The sequence below is a fragment of the Leptosomus discolor genome, chromosome 18, assembly GCF_034619465.1.
Source record: "Leptosomus discolor isolate bLepDis1 chromosome 18, bLepDis1.hap2, whole genome shotgun sequence".
Taxonomy (NCBI): domain Eukaryota; kingdom Metazoa; phylum Chordata; class Aves; order Leptosomiformes; family Leptosomidae; genus Leptosomus; species Leptosomus discolor.
The window spans coordinates 6,904,189-6,924,790 of NC_141408.1; the positions used below are offsets into that span (position 1 = coordinate 6,904,189).

At 44.1% G+C, this 20,602-nt stretch overlaps 1 protein-coding gene across 1 annotated transcript in view; it reads left to right on the plus strand.

Annotated features, from left to right (window-relative positions):
• The window catches only part of GALNT17 (polypeptide N-acetylgalactosaminyltransferase 17), a 207,772-nt gene that overhangs the window by 57,982 nt on the left and 129,188 nt on the right, over positions 1-20,602 (plus strand). The window contains exon 3 of the mRNA XM_086475200.1: positions 19,537-19,703. Coding sequence (XP_086331326.1) covers positions 19,537-19,703 — 167 coding nt within the window. The remainder of the gene's footprint in view (positions 1-19,536; positions 19,704-20,602) is intronic.

The following is a 20,602-nucleotide window of genomic DNA, read 5'->3' on the forward strand; positions in this document are numbered from 1 at the left end:
TTAATGTAGTCAAGTGTCACTCTCCTGAGTGCTGAGCTATGCTGGATCAGACCTCGTAGTCCTTTTCCTGCTCCCTGTTTGTGACTGTGGCCAAAGAGAAGGAGAGTAAGGGGAGTTTAGGGGAATTTTGTCATATTTTGTAATCTTTCTGTATTTAGACTCCCTGCACCTTGTGGTCAGCATCACTGAGGGTTCAGAGACACAGGTGTCCCTGCTCAGAGTGATTTGCTGGCAGTGGGGAGGCATCATGAGTCCGAGCTGATGGCCTTTCAAGTCCCTGCCCAGAGGCAGCGGAAACGATAGAGGTGAGTTTCCCTGGAGAAAATCATCCGAAAGGTGTTGGGTACACGATGGTGCTTAGAAGGTAAGGTCTTTCCCAGGGCCAGGAGCAGGGGCAGAGTACCTTGCCTGTCTTGATTTGGGACATTGTGGTGTCTCTTTTTGGGAGTCTGGATTATCATCTTTGTTTTGGTTATAAAATGCAGTTTATTTGGGAGATTTTATTTTCTTTTCCTAAAAGCTGAGGCTGCTCGCCTAGGCTGGAAGGTAGAAAGTCTACTCTGCTGTTCACCACTTGAGCAGTATTGGGCTTTACACTGGACTGATTCCCCAAAAAATGCTGCTGATAGTATGAGTGCATGAAATAAAGTGTGTGGTAGCGATAGTGTAAGGAAGCTCTGCCTGTAAGACCTTAGTCTTGCGCTTATTAATATAGATTTTTTGGATCCTGGCCTTCTGCTGAGTAGGAAAGGCTGTGCTAGGCATGCATTGCAATGTGCTTTTAGAGTGAATCAGATAATGATATTACATTTTGGATGACTGGGAAAGCTTCTTTGACTGAAATAAGGGAGGACTAGTATTTTGGTGCAAGGGACCTTATTTCAAGTCTTGCTGCAGAACAGTGGCATAATGAGATAGACATAGGCAACACATTTCTATCTTGCTTGATTAGGTTTTGGACTTTAAGATGAGTTTCCTGCGTGTTCTGGAAGACAATTACTGCATCTAGATTGGAAGTGCGCAAGGTGCTGCCTGCAGACTGCAGGACTTCTACACAAATCTCCAAAAAAATGAGCTGGAGAGATTTCCTTCAAATTTCTGCAAAAACTGTGAAGGACAAGGCTGATCTGTGAGTTTTATTGTTGGTCAATTCTCAGCGTTTTCTTCTTGTCTGTGAAGGATGGGGGGATTTAAGAAGACGTTTTGTTTTCTTTATTGAAAGTGAAGCGTATTTATGTGGGATCCTACGGGCTGCTAACATTCCTCACTTTGATACTAGGTTTTATGCACCTCTCTTTTATTCCATGATGTATGTTTTAGTGGCAACCCCTCCTATGTGTAGTGGAAAAATAAAAATTGCAGGTTTAGATCAGTTTGTGTGTCCATCTTACCGTGTATCTAATCTCTGATAGTGGTATTACCAGATGCTTCAGGTTGAAGAAATCATATCAAGGAAAACTGTGAAATAATCTGCCTATCTGGTACGTTCTGTCTTTTCTATTCTTTCTTTTCAATCCTATGTAATATAAATGCAGAGTTCTCATTATCTCTTTAAAAGTCTGTTCCTTTCTGGAATCCTGCTAAGCTCTGATTCAGTGGTATTTTATGGCATTATGGGATTAAGGAGTAGATTTAAGAAAAATAATACCCACAATTGTTAGGACTATTGAATCATTGGGTAAAGATGACACATTCCTGCTGCTGCAAATCTCTGAACAGCTGTTCTCGTGCAGGCAAGCTTCAAGATATTAAAGTGAAGAGGGAAAAAATGGTGTAAGCGATAAGCAACTTCCACAGCTCGATTTTTCAGATGTTTTGAGGGCTTCCTACCCCTTCCTCCTGCCTGCCTTGTGGGGCCTGCATATGGGTCAGGTAAAGCATGGAAAAACTTCAGTAGTGTGTATCAGGAGCTGGATTTGCTTTTGTCTTTTTGCAGCATGCACCTGGTAAAGGTTTGCATTTACTAGCTGGACCACATGGCCATAGAGCAGTGTTCTGGGTAGAGCTGCACCATCACCTGAAGCCATTGCTAAAGATTAAACAGTTATGTATCACTGACTGGATTTTAATTTTTCCCAGTGGCATGTTTGGGGGTTGAGTCAGTCAGTACATTCAAGTGTCTCAAGTGGCTGAATCACCCGTTTATTTCTGTAGCTGCCTTCCTTGGGAGCCTGGGAGCAATTGGGGTTTTTTAGCACAATCTGGCATTAGCTGGTTTTATTACCAGAGTTCTGTGTAGCAGCGAGTTGAAAGTCTTTCTATGGGATATAGTGGAACAGACAGAGTTTCAGAGAAGACTTTGGATTGTTCTTTGACAGCTTACTTGACTTAAAGGAATTGAATCCATTCTTGATTTTGTTTTTATTTAAAGTGGTTTGTGTGTCCTTTGGGGGCTCTCAGCACGTACATACTGGGTGCTAGAATGTATTCTGGGGTGGTGGGAGCAAGCTGTGGTGGGAGGCAGTGCTCCATTTGGGGTCTCTCCCCATCCCTGGAGAGCCTCTTGCCCTCTGCCATGGGGCTACCTTTGGGTCTCAGCCTCCGCTTGGGTTGTTGGGATATTGCAGGACCAAAGAATTGAATTTATAATCAAACCTGAGTACATCTTTGGGAAGTCATGTATGTGGGTGTGACTTCAGATACATCAGGACTGTCCAGGAGGGTGGGCCTTGGAGACCCGTAATTGCGTCTCCTGCCTATGAGACCACAGGGGCCTTCGCATCTCTGTTGTGCTGGACCCAAGATGTTCTCATCCTGTGCTGGGCGCTGGTTGTATCTGCTCTCAGGGGTTTCCCCTGCAGACTCCAAGACTGGCAATGTTTTGTGCCATGAGGCTCAACCTGTGCCCTGTTGTTGGCTGTGGTGAGGCTCAGGAAAGTTTCATGTTTTATCATGTTTATTTATTTTCTTGTGAAGAGGATCTCTTCCACTGTGGAAATAACTAAAATGACTTGGCTTTGCAGGTGCCTTTGTCTCAGTTTTCTCTTATACCAAGATACTGAAATGAGGTGCTTTCTCAGCATGTGTGACGACTTGGACAGGAGACTGCCTTGTATGCTGCTTCACACATCTGGCATCATATTTGTCTAAGCATCTCATTTCTTCCTCAAAATAGAATGCATACAATCTCCTTCAAGCTTTTCTTGAAGCAAAGTGCTTTTTGCCTTTCCTCCCCCCTGCCCAAACGAGCATGTTCTTTTAGGTAGACATGACTGAGATCTGCAAATGTTATTGCAGCAAGTGAGGGAGCTCTTTATTAATGATTTCCTCAAGTTTTTAGTAGCTGTAACATTCCTGGAGTTGCACATTTATGGTATTATGCCAGTTTCTCAGTCGTGTCCTGCCCTAGGGTGTTTAGCCAGGCTTGATGAAATGAGTCTGAGGAGAAGGATGGCGCTTAAGAAGACAAAAACAAACTACTTGAATTATGCTTGTGATATTTGCTGGGAAATAGAGTTTCGTGACTGTTTATTTGTAGTCATTGCTGTTTATTGCAAGCAAAGGAGGTCAAAAGAGCTCTTTCTGTCTTGCATGCACAATACATTATTTTACCTTTTGTAAAGAGGTTTTTGTTTTGGCTTTTGCAATCCTACATAAAAACAATAGCAATGAAAAGAGAGGAAAGACGTGATTTTTCTTCATCAAATAACTGAAGGAAAAACTAGCAAGGAATCAAGACAGTGTAAGAAGGAAGGAAAACGTGACTGTTTCAGTTGTGAAATTGTGGTTGAATAGCACATGGGACTGTATTAAAAGATACTTTAGGAAAAAGTCGGAACTAGTCTGTACCTTCTCTCCTGCTAGATTGTTGTCAGTCTGATCCAACGTCGTGTGAAAAACTTTCTTGCCCTTGGCTTTCTATGGCTTCAGCCATAAAGCAGGAAAAGTAATGTTTTTCCAATACTTGGAAAGATGCCATCTGAAAATTTTCTGGGAGAGAAAGTAAAGAAATCAAACAGCTGAGTATCAGCGTCAAAGCTCTGGCACAAAGGAAATGTGCCTCAGAACAAGGCTTACCAACACTAGATCAGTTTTGCAGCTCAGAGACAGGTTGGCAGGTATTTTCTGTCCATGCACGCCATCCTGCCCAGTCTGTCTGATCTCTGTGTGGCGTTTTTATTCTGCTGGGCTGCAAATGTTCCTAGTGCTCTCCAAAGGAATGTTGGAGGTTGTGCTGAATCTGTCCCCTCTCTGCTCTGAAGATCATGGGGATAGCACATACTTGTAAACCCAGTGTCAGACCTGAAACAATTTTGGTTTTCTTCCTCGGGCATCATCAAGGCACCCGAAAGCTGGAGAGCCACCGCGGCTGTGCTTTTGTGCAGGCACTGCCCAGCGCTGAAGCTGCATACACCACCTGCCTCTCCAGGGTCAGTGCTGCAACTTTTGGTGACTTTTAGATGATTGGCCTGAGAGAAAAAGCTGCTTTATTGCTGCATTGCTTTTCCAGTACTAACACAAACCAGGGTGCTATTGAATAACTACTGGTATTGATCTTTATTCCTCGGTGTGTACCGATATGTGTGTATGGAGAGATTGTTATTGGGCAAGTAAATTCTCTAAAGACACACTTCTCCAGCTGTGCTTGCTGTTGGCTGGTTGTTTTTTATGCCTGCTGCCGTGAGCTCTTGGAGGGAGCCAGCTCCGTGGCACAGAGCAGTGTGGTGCCTTGCACGCGTGTACAGGCAGGTGGGGTTGGCTCCGCTGAGAGCTATGGAAAATCAGCCTAGAACTGAAAGTGTCTGACTTCCTACGGAAAAGTTTAGGGGATTTGGGTTTTTTTCTGTTTCTATTCTGGATTTAGATAGGGATGTGGGACACCTCTCTTTTTCTTTTTTTCCTTTTGAAGTAAAGGTCATTGAAGTGTTCTGTGTCTGACAACTGTGCGTGGAGTCAGAAGTGTGTCAAAAGCCTTCGGTGCTTAGGAGTCCCAGTATCTTCTTTAAACTGAGTTCGTAAGAAAGTGCTTTTGGGAAAGTAACTCTAGAGTTTGTTTAGTGGCTGTAAGAGATTCTCTTCCTGTCATTAGGCTGCATAGTGTAATCTTGAAATGCTGTGACCATGGATTTATATACATGATGCCTTTTTTTTTATGCAGTAGATTCCATTAATTGTCAATTTTCCCTTCCTGGCTACAAAATTATTCCCTATTCTTATAAGTTTGGAACATGATATTTCAGGGAAGGCTTCTATCTGTGAAGTGTGCTATAAAATATTTACTAATGTAAACATAGGTATTAAATGCACACTTTGGCGGAGGATGGGATTAGTATAATTTAACAACTTGCTTTTGTGCTCTTCTGAACTCTGGTGCTGAAAAATACCTGCGTTATCACAACTACTTCTGACTAAACTATACTTATGAAAATAAATGAACCAAGTTAAGCTTTGAATACACTTCTTTTAAGTCGACTTCCAAAGAAATCAAAGCTTGTGTGTTTGTGCTACCGATCTGCTTAAATGTGTTGCAGAGAGCTTTTCAGTTGCCACGGGAGCTTTTTAAATAGATGTGTATTCACAGCCAAACCAGGCAGAGGTATGAGTCAAATGCTGGTGTCTTGACAGTGTTGGTCCTGTAATTTATTTAGTTTTCCAGCGTCCAGGGTAGTCTGGTTGTTGACTCGCTTAGCCAGCGTGTTGTTGCCTTCAGCTGCTGGTCTGAACATGGGCAGCTCATTGGGGTCGGTGACCCGGGCAGTGGGTGAGCCTGTCCTGCAGCCAATGGCTTGTTTCAAAAGACAGTCAACCACAAAGCGTGAATCCTTTGAAGTAATTTTAGAGTTCATTACTGAATTTTTCTCCTCTTCTCCTCCCTGCTGTCCCCAAATTGTGGCTGTTGAATAAATCCTAGACCGAGGAGATCTCAATGACTCTCTTTCTTCATATGTGTGAAATAGCTTGTGTGCATGGGGAGAGATGGGTAAGTGGATGTGACACTTGTAATTGCTCTGGCTTTTATGTCCCTTAGATCTGTCTGAACCTAATAACTTTATTACAAGAGCCTCTCACAAAAATAAATCCTGTTCTGCACGTTCTGTTTTTACAGCTTTGTAGATAATTTCTTGTTAGAACTTCCTAAGTAATGTGCATTTAGAAATGCCTGTATATCCCTAAATATGTATATTGTAATGCATCTTTTTGATGCCCTAATTCTAAAATATAAAGCATAACATTTCTGAAAAATAGTTACTGGAAATAAGGTAGGTGCTTTACAATCAAGTTTCCCAGGGAAACATGGGGAGTTTTTGAGCTTTAATGATCAGCAATAGTTTATGAGAATCTTGTGTTCTGAATCTGTAAGCACTGAACTGTACCAGACAGCATTAGGTCTTTTAAGATGCTTGGGTAATAGAAAATTGCTTGCTTTTCCATGTACTTCATAGGGTAGACACAATTGATTTAATATTGATAATCCCTTTTGCAAGAAGACGTGCGCAACTGAATCAGCAAAATACGGACTAAAATAAGCAATCAATGAATGGAGCATGATTAGGAAGTGGCAATACGAATAGCAGTTTGAAGACTTGCTTTCTTTTAAGCTTGTTCATAATCTTTACAAAAGACAAATGAAGATCAATTCATTTGCTGGTGAAGCTTTATTTTTGTGAGGAGCACATGAATGAAGTTTGTTTGAAATCAATAGCTTTATTTTGTGGAATTACTTGTCACTAGTTCAGAAGGATGTGGAAGGTTTTTCCTTTCCTACTGAGATTTAAAGACAAAACGCAGCACGGCTGTGTAACTAACAGCTGAGAAGCAGTCTGTATGACTGGATTAAGGGAACTTGAGCAAGCTTGAACCTGCCTGTGTGCATGCACACACACTATGTCTGTGTAGACAGCAGAAGATTGTAACATGATTTATAAAGTATTGTATTTCAGCCACAGTGCTTTGCAGCCCAATCATGAGTAAATCATTCAATCCAATCAGTGCACCATTGATATATAAGAATTTACCTTCCAGCTTTTCAGCTGTATCAATACAAAGTTACATGTTGGTTTTCTGTGGCAAAGCAGGGCATGTGCTGGGCCAGGAGGAGATCTGTGGATGAATACTGGCTGCAGGCAGGAAAAGAAAGCCAAATCTTGGATATGTTGGATGTGTTAAGTTTGTCTCTGCAGATGGGAGAACATTTTGTGTTAGGTTTCGGTTAGGGTGTGCTGTTTTGTTTTGGGTTGTTTTTTTTTTCTTAATCCTGTAGCAATTCAGCTCTTTGACTGGCTGTGTTGGGTTCAATCCCTCCGTAACCTGCTTAGTAGCTATTTAAATGGTGTTACTGTTTTGCGCTGGGCTAAATGGAGTGATCTTTCTCCTTGTATGCTCTGAGTTGGTTAGCTTTGTCTCCCAGTTTTGTCTCTCTTGCATTTTATTTTGTCAGAAGTGAAGAATGCAACCTGTAACCGTAGAAAAACCATACAGGAACAAATTTAACTGTAGAATAGCAGTGGTGGTGTGGATCTTCATCTGTGAAGTAATGGGAAACTGCTGGCATTGGATTGAATGCTTGGCTTTTTGCGTTTATTGCACCAGAAAAAAAATGTTGCATGAAAAACTAAGGCAGTGTGGCCAGTCATTGCTTTGTCGTATCTACCTACGTGGTCTTCAAGCTTATTAACCTCTCCATGCTTAATGTCCACTACCATTAAAGAGACACCAATATTTATAGCCAGTTAATTGCATTCAGTTAACTAGTACCTGAAACTGGAATATGAGTAGAAATGCAAACCAAAATCAGCCCCATCCTTTGTTTTTTGACCCTTTTGATATTGCTTGTGACTTGTCGGGTGGGTTTTTTTTTTCCCAAATGAAACGGTATGTGTCTCTTACCAAATGGTGAGCAGCCCGCACTGCGTGGATGTGTGGGTGGGTGGCAGTGGCGCCAGCTCCGTGATGTGGCATTGTAGAGCTCTCCTTGTGTGATTTCCACCATGCAGAAATTTGCCAGACAGGGCTGAGCAACACCCTTCTGCTGAGGCTGATCTAATTCTGACAGAGGTTAAGTAAACTTTTACGGTGATTTCTGTACATAACAGAAAACGTTTAATAACCTCTTCATCTTCCCGGTTCGTAAACCCGTCAGCAGAGTGGATCTGTTATTACAAAAAAGAACAACTGTCTCTAAAAATCCGTTGTGCCTTTTGAGTTCATCATTTTTATACTATCTGTTCTGGCAATGGCATTGTTCCACCCAGCGTTCCAGGCAGCACAAGTGTTGGCCACTTTTCTTATTCATTGCCCTAAGTATGTACTGGGGATGTCAAAATCTTGAGTTCCCATGAGATCTATTCTAGTAAGGCACTCCTATGGTACAGCTATATACCAAGGATTTCATTTTACTTTTGGCAGGTCAATGTAACTTACAGCAGTGAGTTTTATACCACCCTACCTGAGAAGAACTGTGAACTTGTTGGTGAAGCTTGCTGGTGAAGCTTGCTGGTGTGATTGCCACCCTGAAGTCACTGGCCTGGGAGGCTCTGATGGGATGGTAAGGGCTCACTTTGCTGGACATGCCCATCTGAACGTTAAGTCTAGGTCTGCCTGTGATCAAGGGAGAAAAAGGGCATTTCCACCTGCCTGAAAAACAGCTGCGTCAGTCTGGTGTAACAGACAGCAATATGCTCATACTTCAGGTAGAGGGGTGGAATAAATTGCCATTTGGCAGTGTCAGTGTCTCTTCGTTGACCTTGAAGGGAGCTTTGACTTCTGCCTTAGACTAGATGTCTCTTAATTAGCCACATCTAGTGTTGTGTCTACATGATCAGCTACATGAGCAGTAGACACCTCTAATAGAGGATGTCAAAACATACTCTGTTAATTTACAGTTTTACATTACTGCCTTTCATCCCCGTGATCTCTGAGCACTTACAAGCTTGTAATTGTTGAGGATTTGGTTGCCCTTGTGTAGCAGAGTCAGCATTCCTCTGCTTGATGGTGCCGTCTGGCACAGTGCCAGTCCTTCCTCGGTGGAAACACAGGATCTGCTCAGCGGTTTGGCGATGAAGTCAAGAGCAGACCTTTTATTGTACCCTGATAGCTTAGGATCTGTACCACGTAGGAGGTCAGGGTGCTTCTCACTTTGATGAGGTGATGCCCATCTTTGTGAAATGCTATAGATGGCTGTTTTCAAAGCGTGTTCCTTCAGTCTATGCCTATTTCAACATTATTCAGTATTCAGCTCTTTTTGGAGGGGACTGTTTTAAAACAAACAGACAGAAAAAAAGAACCACTCCTAGATTTTCTCCCTGTCAGATATGCTTTGCCTGGCATGGCAGGTAGGCCAACAGACTGGCAGAGCCTTGCAGCAGGACCTGTGGATTTTGTTGCTGAGCCCAGCTGACCTGTCACCTTGGGGTTGACTGCTTAATTTCTGCATTCCTTCATTTGGAGCAATGATAATTTTAACTTTGAACAACATCATGTGGTGCTTAAATCATTGATGCCTTAGTTAAGGGGAGAGCAGACTCCTCCTGAAGACTCTTGACAAACTGTGGGTCCCCAGCTCTGAGTGGATGTCCATAGTGTCCTGATATGTGCAGGTGTGGCCCTGAGGGAGGCGTGTTTGCCTCCTTGCAGCGTGGTCACAGGACAAAGGCACTGGTCTGTGTCTAGCCCTACCTTGTCATGGTGTATTTTGTCACTGTGGGACCGATGAGGAGCAGGCAAAGAGCTGGGGGGGGCTCTCTGCAAGACGCAGGTACGGTGGGTGTCATTACTTGTGCTATCCTGAAAAGTATGTACTTGGTCATAGGCACCCGTAGGCTGGCTGCGGGATTATAAACCACACTGTGTGTAAACCTGCTCTTGGGGCCCAGCTTCACCAGAAGAACTGATGCTCTGTCTCTATAATGGGGTAAAATTGTTGGTATGTTGTATTTGGGGAGTGCTCTGAAAGTGCGGTTTTGGGAACTGAAGGGTCAGAGCTTCCTAGGCACTGAGAGATGTGTTGATTATTCTTTTTGTTGCAAGATAGTGTTTGCTCCAGCTTGCCTTTCTAAGAGTGAAACAGTAGTCTATATGATAGTAATTTTGGGGAGAATTCTGGTTAATGTGCAGAAATTCTAACCAAGTTGTCTCTTAAGCACCCTTAGCTTTAATGTTGAGGTTCCATACATCATTGTGGGAAAGGCATTTAAAAATGTATGAGCTTATTAAGTTGAACTCTCTCTCTGCTGCCGAACCATGTTTCATAGGAAAATCTACAAAATCCTGTAAAAGCTGTGCTAACATAGTTGAGCACTTTCATGACGCTAACAGTGTTTTTAAGGACCGTAAGTAACAGGAATCATTTATTCTACTAATCAAAAGAATATTTGCTTATTTAAATATTCAAGCCCTCAAACCTTACACAAGAATGAAATGCTAGGAACGGATAAGCTCCCGATAGGCACGTTAGCTGGATTTATTTTGTGTGATAACCACCAAAGAAATGATTAATATTACTATAGATCAGGAGCTAGACTGGGGAACTTCTGGGTGCTCAGAATTAGAAATAAAAAATATGTATGTGTGTATGTGAGGAATCTAGACACTGTAATATGTAGAAGAGGAGGAAATCTTTGAAAACTCATCACCAGGATCATCTTTTATGAAGTGTGGTTTCCATAATCTGAACCACCAAATTCTTTGTCCACCCTGTCATCTTCCACAGGCACATAGGATCTGGGTTCCCCTGTCCATTTTGTGCCACTGTACAACTGGCACAGATTTTCATGACTAAGTATTTCTGTCTGCCCAGTTCATGAGTGTTTATTATGGCTGATCACACAAAAAAGATGGAGAGGGGTCCAGTAGGACCCCCATTAATAGCTATAGGGGTAGCTTCATAGGATGTGGGAGCAGCATAGAGCCCCAAAGACTTGAGGCATTCTGCAGATCATGAGTGTTCAGCTTTCTCCATGGTGGTTCCTGCTGATGGCATTTGAAAAGGACATGTAGAAGGGATGTCACCTTCATGCAGTATGGCGTAGTTGTGTCTTGAACAGCCCTGAAGGACATTTCTGCAAAGATGAGTAATGGCATACCATCAAAGCTAATGACGACGTAGCTATTAAATAGATACACCAGTCATCAATCAGGCTGAGCACCTGTCAAGGCTAGCACAGAGGGCTTCTGCTCCTGAGACTCTCTGCCATGTGGCAGCTGAAGCAGTGGGTCCAATACCATACGTGGCCATCAATGTGTTCCCTAACTTAAGAGCATAACACAGTGCTCTGTACTTCCAAAAATAATCTCATTTGCTGCTGCCTAATCTTTACCTGTGCCAGACATTAGTCAGCCCAATTAAATTGTTCCAATGGCTGTGAAAAAGCAGGCTACTGTTGGTTTTGTTGATTGCTTCTCCTGTGTACGCATCTCATACTTGACATCCATCCAGAGCGGAGTAGAACCTGGCCATCCTGCTTACAGCATGGATGCTGTACGTGGTGTCCTTCATATATTGGGTTAGAGGGATGGGGAGTCGTGCTGGAGGAAGGACACAATGCAGTGGGTGGGGTAGAGAGGCTGAATGTCAGCTGGGAGAAAGGAAGAAAATCTTATTTTAATGTGGTACCAAAGTTTTACAGTGGACTTCTATGTTCTACGTCTGCCAGTAATTCACTTCTGGTCAGTTGTGTGCGTTATTCTTCATCACCTCTTCAGCTGTCAAGTCGTGATGGTTCCTGCACTGGTGGAAGTGGGAACCTTAAAGCCTGTACCACACTTAAGTATCCAAATAGGATGTGCTACTTTCTCATAACAAGTTACCTTGCACTGATGTTCAAAATGGGTAGGAATTGGTCTTACCTAGTGCTGTTCTGTAGGGTGGGACTTTGCGTTTTGGGGATGTTCAGCATGCTAGTGCCCTTTCCTACTGTGTACAGCGTATAGAAAGTTTTGCTAGCTCTTCTTGCTTATTGAATGTAAGGAGTTGGTAAAATTCTCCTGTGCTTTGTGGAGCACTAAACAGAGATGGTTTCTTTCCAGTCAAGGATGTTGGTGTGTGTGGATGAGGTACCTGTGTGCTCTGCTGGCTGTCTCAGAGGTGGTGGTATGAAACAGGGATGTGTGCTGCGTTACGAGGTGAAGAAATTGCAGCATAACTCTCGGGACTCTTCCTGGGCCTGCCTGCTGGGCCTGCCAGGACAAGCTCTGCTCTTACTGTGACAGGGGCTCAGAAGGTGCTTTCGCCTGCTGTTTGCAGTGATGGTGCCTGAGCCTCGTCTGCAGTGGCTGATTTGTCTTTGCTGCCTTTCTACACCTGCGTATTTTTATCTTGAAAACAGCATCATCAGTCCTGGAGCAGTTGAATGGAGTCCTGATGCTGTTGACCACAGCAAGCTGACCAAGCTTGGATGTCAGAGCTAAGTCCTGCTTTGTGTCCACGTGCAGGAGAAGAGTGTGGGATCTGCTTTTGCAGCTGAGAGTGGTTTCTGCAGAGTGTCTCGGGACCTGTCCTTTTGCTGCTGGCTGAGGAAGGTTTCACTGCCAAGGCGAGCAGCTGCCCTGCCTTGCTGATGGTCTGTGCTGGAGCCACAATGCCTGATTTGCTCGGAGCCACAATGCCTGATTTGCTCCTAGCAGAGCATCTCATGCCCGTCGGACAGGCTCACAGGTTTGTGTCAGATTGGGGGCCTCAGATCAGATACAGCTTATTTGGGAAGGGCTTTAAACCAAGGGCAGGCAAGTGATGGGGGGGCTGGGGAGGTGTATCCTTTCTCTCACTGTATTGTAAGATCCCACGCAGATACAGCTGCCCTGCCTTTGGCTCTGCCTCAGTCTTTGTTGTTCTTCAGTTACTTCTTAGATGTGTGTTTAAAAATTAAAATGCAGCTTGGGGGAAGATGGTTGTCCTCTCTCCAGGCTCTGATGTAGCTTTTGCTCTTGGGCATCATGGTCTTGCCCAGGACCCCTGTGTGTTGCTTCTTCCCTTGTGCTGTAGGGTGTGTTTGAGTGCTTCCTTTTATGAGAAGGTTTTGTTTTTCACTGGCATTTCTTGAACTTTGTTTGGCTTCACTTGCTGTTGTGTTGGTGTCCCAGACAATGATGAACCAAGTTGAGTGTAGAGTTGGAAGTGACCTTTGCAGAAGGATTTGTGCTGGTGGGGCTGTGGTGGAGATCAGCTTTGGGGCATTCATTTGCAGACCAAAGGGTGAATGGCCAAATCTGCAAGCAGAACCTCTGCTTCCTCTCCAGACTATGCCTCAGGTAGTGTTGAGGTGTCACCAGCCTGGAGGAAAACAGCTCCTGGCAAAATGTTGTGTCTGTGTGGTTCCGCCCAACACAAAAATATGTCTCAAAACAGATGGTGAGATTGTTTTACCCGAGTGTTCTAAGGCACAGAGGGTGTGAGGTTAGATTTTTCTCTACCTTGCTTAAAACTGTGATTTAAAAACATCATCAGTGTTCCGAGTCTGCAGCAGCAGCAGCAACTTTTCCTTCAGTGGTGTTTTTCTAATACCTCTTTACCACCTGATACTCCTCCCAGTTTGTGTCTCTCTGGATCTTGCCGGATAACCTTTGCATGTTGTTGCATCCCTGTCCCTCAGTTGGAGAGATGGCTCCAGGCTGGATAATAGGCATTAGGAATGATTTGTTAGAAATATATCATTAGGAAAATCAGGTCATTGATGGATCACTTTCAGATAGCGTCTTGAAGCCTGTCTTTTATCGAGATACAAGTATTAACTTTAAAACATTGGATATATTTGAAAACCAGGACACATCTGACCAAAGCAGCTTTTCAAATTTATGGACTTCTGCCTCCTCGCTGGAAATGACGACAGCTATACTTTCTGCTTAATGGTATTTAATCTCCACTTAAAACTTTGGTAGGCATTTTTATGTTGGAACTGTGGGGAAGGAGGCAGTACAAAAGGCACAAATTAGGAAAAAGGTGACGGTCTTGAAGGTTTGAGGTTTTGTGCAAAGTAGATACATGTGCTGTCAGGAGTGGCTGGCCTGAGAGGGGCATATTGCAGAAGGTGGAAGATAATTTCTAGAGCCACTGGTGAATCTAATATTTGATGCAGCATCTGGGATTAGTGGTTACCGGATCTCTCCATATTAGCAGCATTTCTGCTTTGGAATCTGTGGAGGAAGGCAAGCTGCAGGTGTGGCAGTCCAGCCTCTCTGGACTAATATCTCAATGCTGTTGCTCATTTTTTCCAGACTATAAGATAATGCCCCTGTTGTTTGTGGCTATGGACTTTGAAAGACTGTAATGTATTATTGTCTCTTTCACTAAATTGCTTTTTTGTGAAAGGTGCTACTTGACAGCACCTGTCATCCATAGAAGAAGATGCATCGTACAGTCTGTCAAGTCACACTGTTGCATAAAAATCCACCATCAGCTCTGTGAAAGCATTGTTTGATCTGGAGCTGAAGGATCAGAAAGTGGGTGCCTGTTTTGTCCTGGAACAATCCGTGTTCCGGGTTATTCGTAAGCTGCACTGATTAGTGCTGATAAATGGCTTGTATTGGGGTAGTGAAGGTGTAGAAACCATGAGTTTGGCTCTCAGTTTCCTGATACTGGACAGCATGATTCTAGGTGGTTGATGGAAAGAGTTTTGTGCTCCAGAAGACAGTTGAAATGTATTAATTGAGTAAAAGAGTGGATCGTGTTAAATCACTGAGGAAGAAGTAGTGGTTTTTAATTGCTACTTGCCATTTTGTGGCCTCTTCGGGCTCTAGGAGCACTTGCCGTGATTCCAGGTTATTTTTCTGCTGTGGGATCATGAAGCAGTGGATGATGTGATATCCCTCTTCTGTTACTGAGACAGCCAATAAACATCCTAATCTCACTCACTGCACTGAAGAGTAGATTTACAGCTGTGTGGTGAGCATAAAACAAATGATCGGAGGATTCAAAGGCATACTCCTGCCACAGACAAACATACGTAGTAGCAAAACTTGGAGGTTTTTTTGTGTGTTTTGAAATTGGCTGACTTGATTAATACGGCTTCATGTATGCCAAGCTGTTCAGCATAAACTCAGCCATATTTCCCCTTCCTCCATCTCCCCTTTTCATCCTTCATTTGTTTCTGAATAGCTTCTTACGTAAAGCAGTAACTGCAAAGAATTCACGGGAAAAAATGTCCTCCATAAATATATTTTATTTCATCTGTTTTCTTGCACGTTCTCCTGATTGCAAACGTTGTTCATTTAGAATAAAGATCTTGGACCTGAGAAAGGTGACAGTGTCCACAGTCCAGTAGTGCCGTGGCCTCTGCACCCGTCCACCTCCCTGGTTTCCTTGCGGGGCAGGTGGGGAGGGCGCTGGGAGTTGGTCCTGTGATGTGCTGGGCAGAGGTTTATCTGTTGGGTCTGGTGTCTGTGGTCAGTCTGTCAGTCTGTTTCTGAAAGAAAGAAAAAAAGATGTGTCTAAGCCTTGGGCCAAGGATGGAGTAATAACTCCTTTTCTCCTCTGTTTAAGGACAAACGATGCTTCTCAATGAGAGCTCAGTGAGGTTCTTAAATTAAACCCAATGCCATACATTAGGAGGCTTTCCCCAGCCTCTCAAAACTTACAGGGAATTTTGTGAGCATGATTTAACGGGACATAGTCAGGCATGATTTAATGGGACATAAAATGCCTCTTACTTTGATATCCCATCGATCTAAATGAGAGACAAAACTGTAAGGGGTCTGTTTCTGTTTGGTATTGATTCACGATATTTTGATATAAATCCTGCAAGCAGGTGCCAGCCTACAGTTAACTGAAGAGAGCAGGATTTAGTGGGGAAAATGTTGTTGTGCAACCTGGGCTAATTAGGTTACAGGTGTTGGCAAGTAAGTAGTGTCCTGTGCTGTACCAGTTGAGTGTTTCTCATCTAGCAAAGAGGGGATTGTGAGGGATCTACTGCTGCCTGCTTCAGTTTTCTGCAATCGCAAGTATTTTCGGATGCAGAAGGCCAGGTATCGCCCTTTTGTAAACAGGCGCAGTGCCTCTGTTGTGCAGCTCTGCCTTGGGGCCGTGTGCAGATGTGCGCTTGGCTGATGAGCACCTGATACATGCGGGAGAAAAAGTTTCTGGAACAGCTTTTTGATAATGATGGAAAATGGAAAGGGGACAAATTTAGGTTGAAAATGAGGTGCTGGTCTTTAACCCTATGGGCAACTAATCACTGACACCAACAGCAATGTATTATGGTGGTCTCTCCGTTGTATTTCGTTTGAATTTAAAAGTTTTCAAATGTATGGAGTGTTCCCTTCGAAATCCAACTTACTGGATCGAGACTTGCTTGTGGGCAGACCAGATATGGTGCGAGCCGTGTGTTAGAAATAAGACCTGAGATTCTCTTCCTAGAAGACGTGAGGAGCTGCGAAGGTTTTCCAGCCTACATAAGAAATGGATTTGCTTTGGTGTTAATTCAGGTTCTAGAAAAGCTTGGCAAAAATCTCATGATAACAGGTTTATTCCTAGATTTTCTTGTCTCCTGTGTGCTGTTTAGCCTTGAGCTCCCCTGAGAACCTTCTCAAATATCATGTTTATTTCATTAATTGGTAGTGCCTGAAGGGATCAGCCCATGGCCCGGGCTGAGGGCTACGGCTGTGCCAGAACTGAGTTCTGGCCCTGTGCATCCCCTTTGGGATAATTAGTGAGACTCGAATCCTGAATTGAGAAGTATTTTGGCCCGGGATCTGGATTTTGAAGGTACTGTCTGGCAAGTGGCCAAATGCTTTCCTCCCTTGAGGGTGACAGCTGTAAGCAGAGAGGGAAGATGTCTCAGGTGTGGTTTGATAGCCCGTGGATTGCTTAGGACTCATCTCTGAGCCCCTTGGCATTGCTTCTGCTGGAACCTGGGGTTGGTGCTGGCTTTTCTGTGCTGTGCCTCTGCGTTGCCCTTGAAACACTGGAGACAGCAGAAATTTCACATCATGCATCTTCACAGCTTGTGTAGAAAACACAGCCCCTTAGAGTTGAAAAGGTGTGCTTTTCACATTGCAAAGGTGCGGGGGGGTGGAGACGGAGGATAGAGCTCTGTAAGTTGGAGAGATGGGCAGCCCGGCAGCCTCGCCTGCCGGCTGCTGGCAGGAGCTAGCAGGGTCCTGACCTGCTGACCCACTGTGAGACAGTAAATCCTCCCGAAACTGCTGTCTCAAATGTTTCTAGGAGTAAACCAGTCAAACCTCTGTGCCTCTGCCTGTAAATGGTCTGAACAATAAGGCTGAACCACGGAGTCCAGATCAGTCCCCTTTCTATTTAAAACGCTTAGAAGAAAAAACCCAGCCACTGAACAGCCAAACCTCCCCACTTCCCATCTCGTGTACTCATTGTTCCTGCTGTTTTAACAGGTTCTCAATCAATTATGTTTGAGCTCAAGCATATTTTTTTCCCTTTTTCCCCTCCTGGCCCCAGGAGAGCCCAGAAGTGTTTCCTGTGTGTGTGCATGGATATTTGTTGACACGTGAGCTTTTCGGTAATAAACTGTTGCGATGGAGCCCGGAGGGCTGAAGTCCGGTCGCACGTGGCTGTGGGCAGAGAGCGTGCCGGCGACTGAAGAGAGCCCGTGTGAGGAAGACTGACAAAGTCAATGTTAATTTGGTTTTGAATTGCTGCCTTCCCCGTTCCTGTGGTCGCAGCCGAAGCCACCACTGGAGAGCATATTGTTTATGCAAAGCCTTTGCCTCCCCCTGCTCCCCCACCTGCCTTTGGAGAATTGCAGCTTTGTGCACATGAGCAATGTGGGTGTCTGACATGCTCCCTCCCTCCCCGGCCTTATCTCTTCTGCCTGTATCTTTGTCCGCCTGTCCTCAGCAATCGGGGGAGGAGAGCCATGATAAGAGTGGTGCAGGGCAAATGCGAATGAGCAGGAGATGAACCTCAAAGGGCTCAGTTTGGATTTTCCTCCAAACCTCTTTGATCACAAACTGAGCTCTTTATCCCCTCGAAGCGTGCCCCAGGGGAAGGCTGCCCAGAGGTGTGCAATGATTAAAAGCAAATACTCTTGCTCCCATGACCATCTTCACTTCAGCTTAGCAGGTATCGACATATATCAAAAGCAGGTTTTTAATCTCAAAGTCAGTTTAGTTTGACTTTTGTGGCAGGATTTCAGGGTCAATTGTCACTTTACCCTATCACGACTGTTCATTTATTTTAAAGAGAGATCTTCCCTTTGGAACATCCTTTTCATCGTTTGGTATGTTCCCTTTTGTAGAGAGCTTGGCTTACTTGAGCATGGGCAACAGTTAAATCAAGAAATACAGCCTTGTTTTTATCCAGCATACTTGTTTAACTGAAGAAGATTCATAAAGGACTGTGTTTCTGTGAAAATCTTTGTCTCCCAAGTCTCATTTTGGAGTCTGAAGGATGCCTGCTGTTGCCTAAGAAACACCCAGTACAATTAAATACAAAGTCATTGTTGGGCACTCAATGAGCTTGAAGGGATGCTGGGATGTCGTTTGTGTGTTTGGTCTTTCTTTGCTTATCTGGGCAGGATTTACTTAGTGAATGCTCATTGTAATTCTGCGAACACTGCTAATGTTGCATGTCTAATCTATCATGAATGTGGAGAGGGAGTGGGGAGGCTTGTTTTCTTCTTCTTCCCTTGCACGTATTTATTGTAGGGAAGGCTGGAGAGTTTGATTAAATTGTTTGAAGTAGTTAAAGATAGCCTGTTTGCCTTCTGCAAATACTTTACTAAGATTAGGTTTCTCGTTAGGACAAAGTGTGGCATTAAAACAACATCTGTATCTCATTGGGAATGATCTGTGCTCCTTGGAGAGCCGTGGGTTACCTGGAGAATCTCTTCTGCTTAATGCTACCCTAGTTCTGCTCTGTGGGTGTCCCTGGTCTCGAGATCTGGCGTACCAATGTAGCGTGAACCTGTTGCTTGCCAAGGAGGGAACTGGCTGGTAGGCGACCTGGGAGCTCCTTCCACTTCTGTCCTGCTCTGATGCACACAAAACCAGCTCAAGATGAGCAATTACTCCTGAAACCCGGAGAGATGATTGAAGGTTTGTGTTTTTAACCTGTCCTAGCTGTGAAGTACAGAGACGCCAGTTCATGGCGTACCCATGCTCTGCTGGGGTACTTCAGGGATGGGAATGTATGCAGAAGTATCTGCAAAGAGAGCTAAAACATTTATTAAGACTGTTTAACCAAGGGTCATTTCGTATTCATTTCATTCCAAAGCAAATGGGAAGAAAATTCATAAGTGCCGACTGAGAACAAGGCTCGTTTCTGAGCACCTATTAATCTTAAAACAGAATAGGCGTGTGGAGTTTCAACTTTAAATGGCAAAAGCTATTTTCTGTCTTCTGGAGGCTGCTTTATGTTACACGTACACAGATGCACGAACACCACCTCAGTTGCGTGAACTCGGGTTTGCACCCTGCCCTTGGTGCTCTCTGAGCCTGCAGGACACTCTGTGTCGCTGCTATCTCCTCCTAGACGGCCCTGCTGAAATTAAGCACAGGCAGCTGTAATATGTGGCTGCGCAAAGCTGTGAGATGTCAGCCATCGTCTTGCACTGTGTATTAAATCTGTGCCCGACTTGAAGCGCTGCCCTGGGCGCGCTGCTAACCCTGTCTGTCTCTCTGCCCTTTGTGCTACAGGTGCAAAGAGCTGAAATACGGCAAGGACCTACCCCAGATCTCCATCATCTTCATCTTCGTGAACGAAGCCCTCTCCGTGATCCTGCGATCAGTGCATAGCGCTGTTAATCATACGCCAGCTCACCTCCTGAAGGAGATTATCCTTGTGGACGACAACAGCGATGAAGGTTAGCAGCACTGGGATCTCGGCTCTCCAAAACACAGAAGGGTGTTTAATTTCTTAAAATCTTGTGGAGGAGTCGTGCTTCTTTGGGAGTGGTGACACTGCTGGGAGGCACATGGGGTGTGGTGGCAGGTGTGTTGGCTAGCACAGCAGTTTTCTTCAGCTTCTGTAGCCAAAAAGGAATAGGATCAACCAAAGTTAAAATCTGACATTATTATTGATTGAAACTGTAGCTGAAAGCTAGAATGCCAAAGGAAACGGGAAAGCCATCTTACCTTTCTCTTCATGGTAGCATTCAGTTCTGGTTTCAGTGTATCCTTGTTTCTAAAAGTAACACTTTGGTTGTTGCAGAGGTGCACCTCTAAATATTTACTGTGGATTTGAGGGACAGGAGCCTGGAGCCTAGTGAGCTATTCAGCTTTGCCCCCTTGCAGTGGTGTTCGGTGAGAGGTTTACTCTGTGTGTGCCTCAGTTTCCCTATCTGTAAAATAATGTCGCAGACTTTATAAATGACTGGGATCCTGGAGAGGCCCGCCTTCCTCTTATGTCGTGTTTTTGGTATGGGAGGATATGTAAAGTGGAAAAGGAGGAAACAAACATGCCTGAGCTGCTCAAGTCAGGCCACGACAAAATGTGGAGGGGGATGTTAGGTTTCACACACCAAACGTGTGTCATTTGGTTCAACCAGCTCTCAGTCACTGTTGCAATACCTTCCCTTCTGGCTTTTGATAACACAAAGCTGCAGGAGGTGGTTTCACATGGAAACATTTTCAGACTTGGATTCTCCCAAGATTTTTTCTTTTCCAGTGTACAGTTGGATAATATCATTAGGGTAGTTAAAATCTTAATGAAGAACAGCAAATAGTTAAGTTACTTTCGTTACTGCCTTCTTTATTTATACTG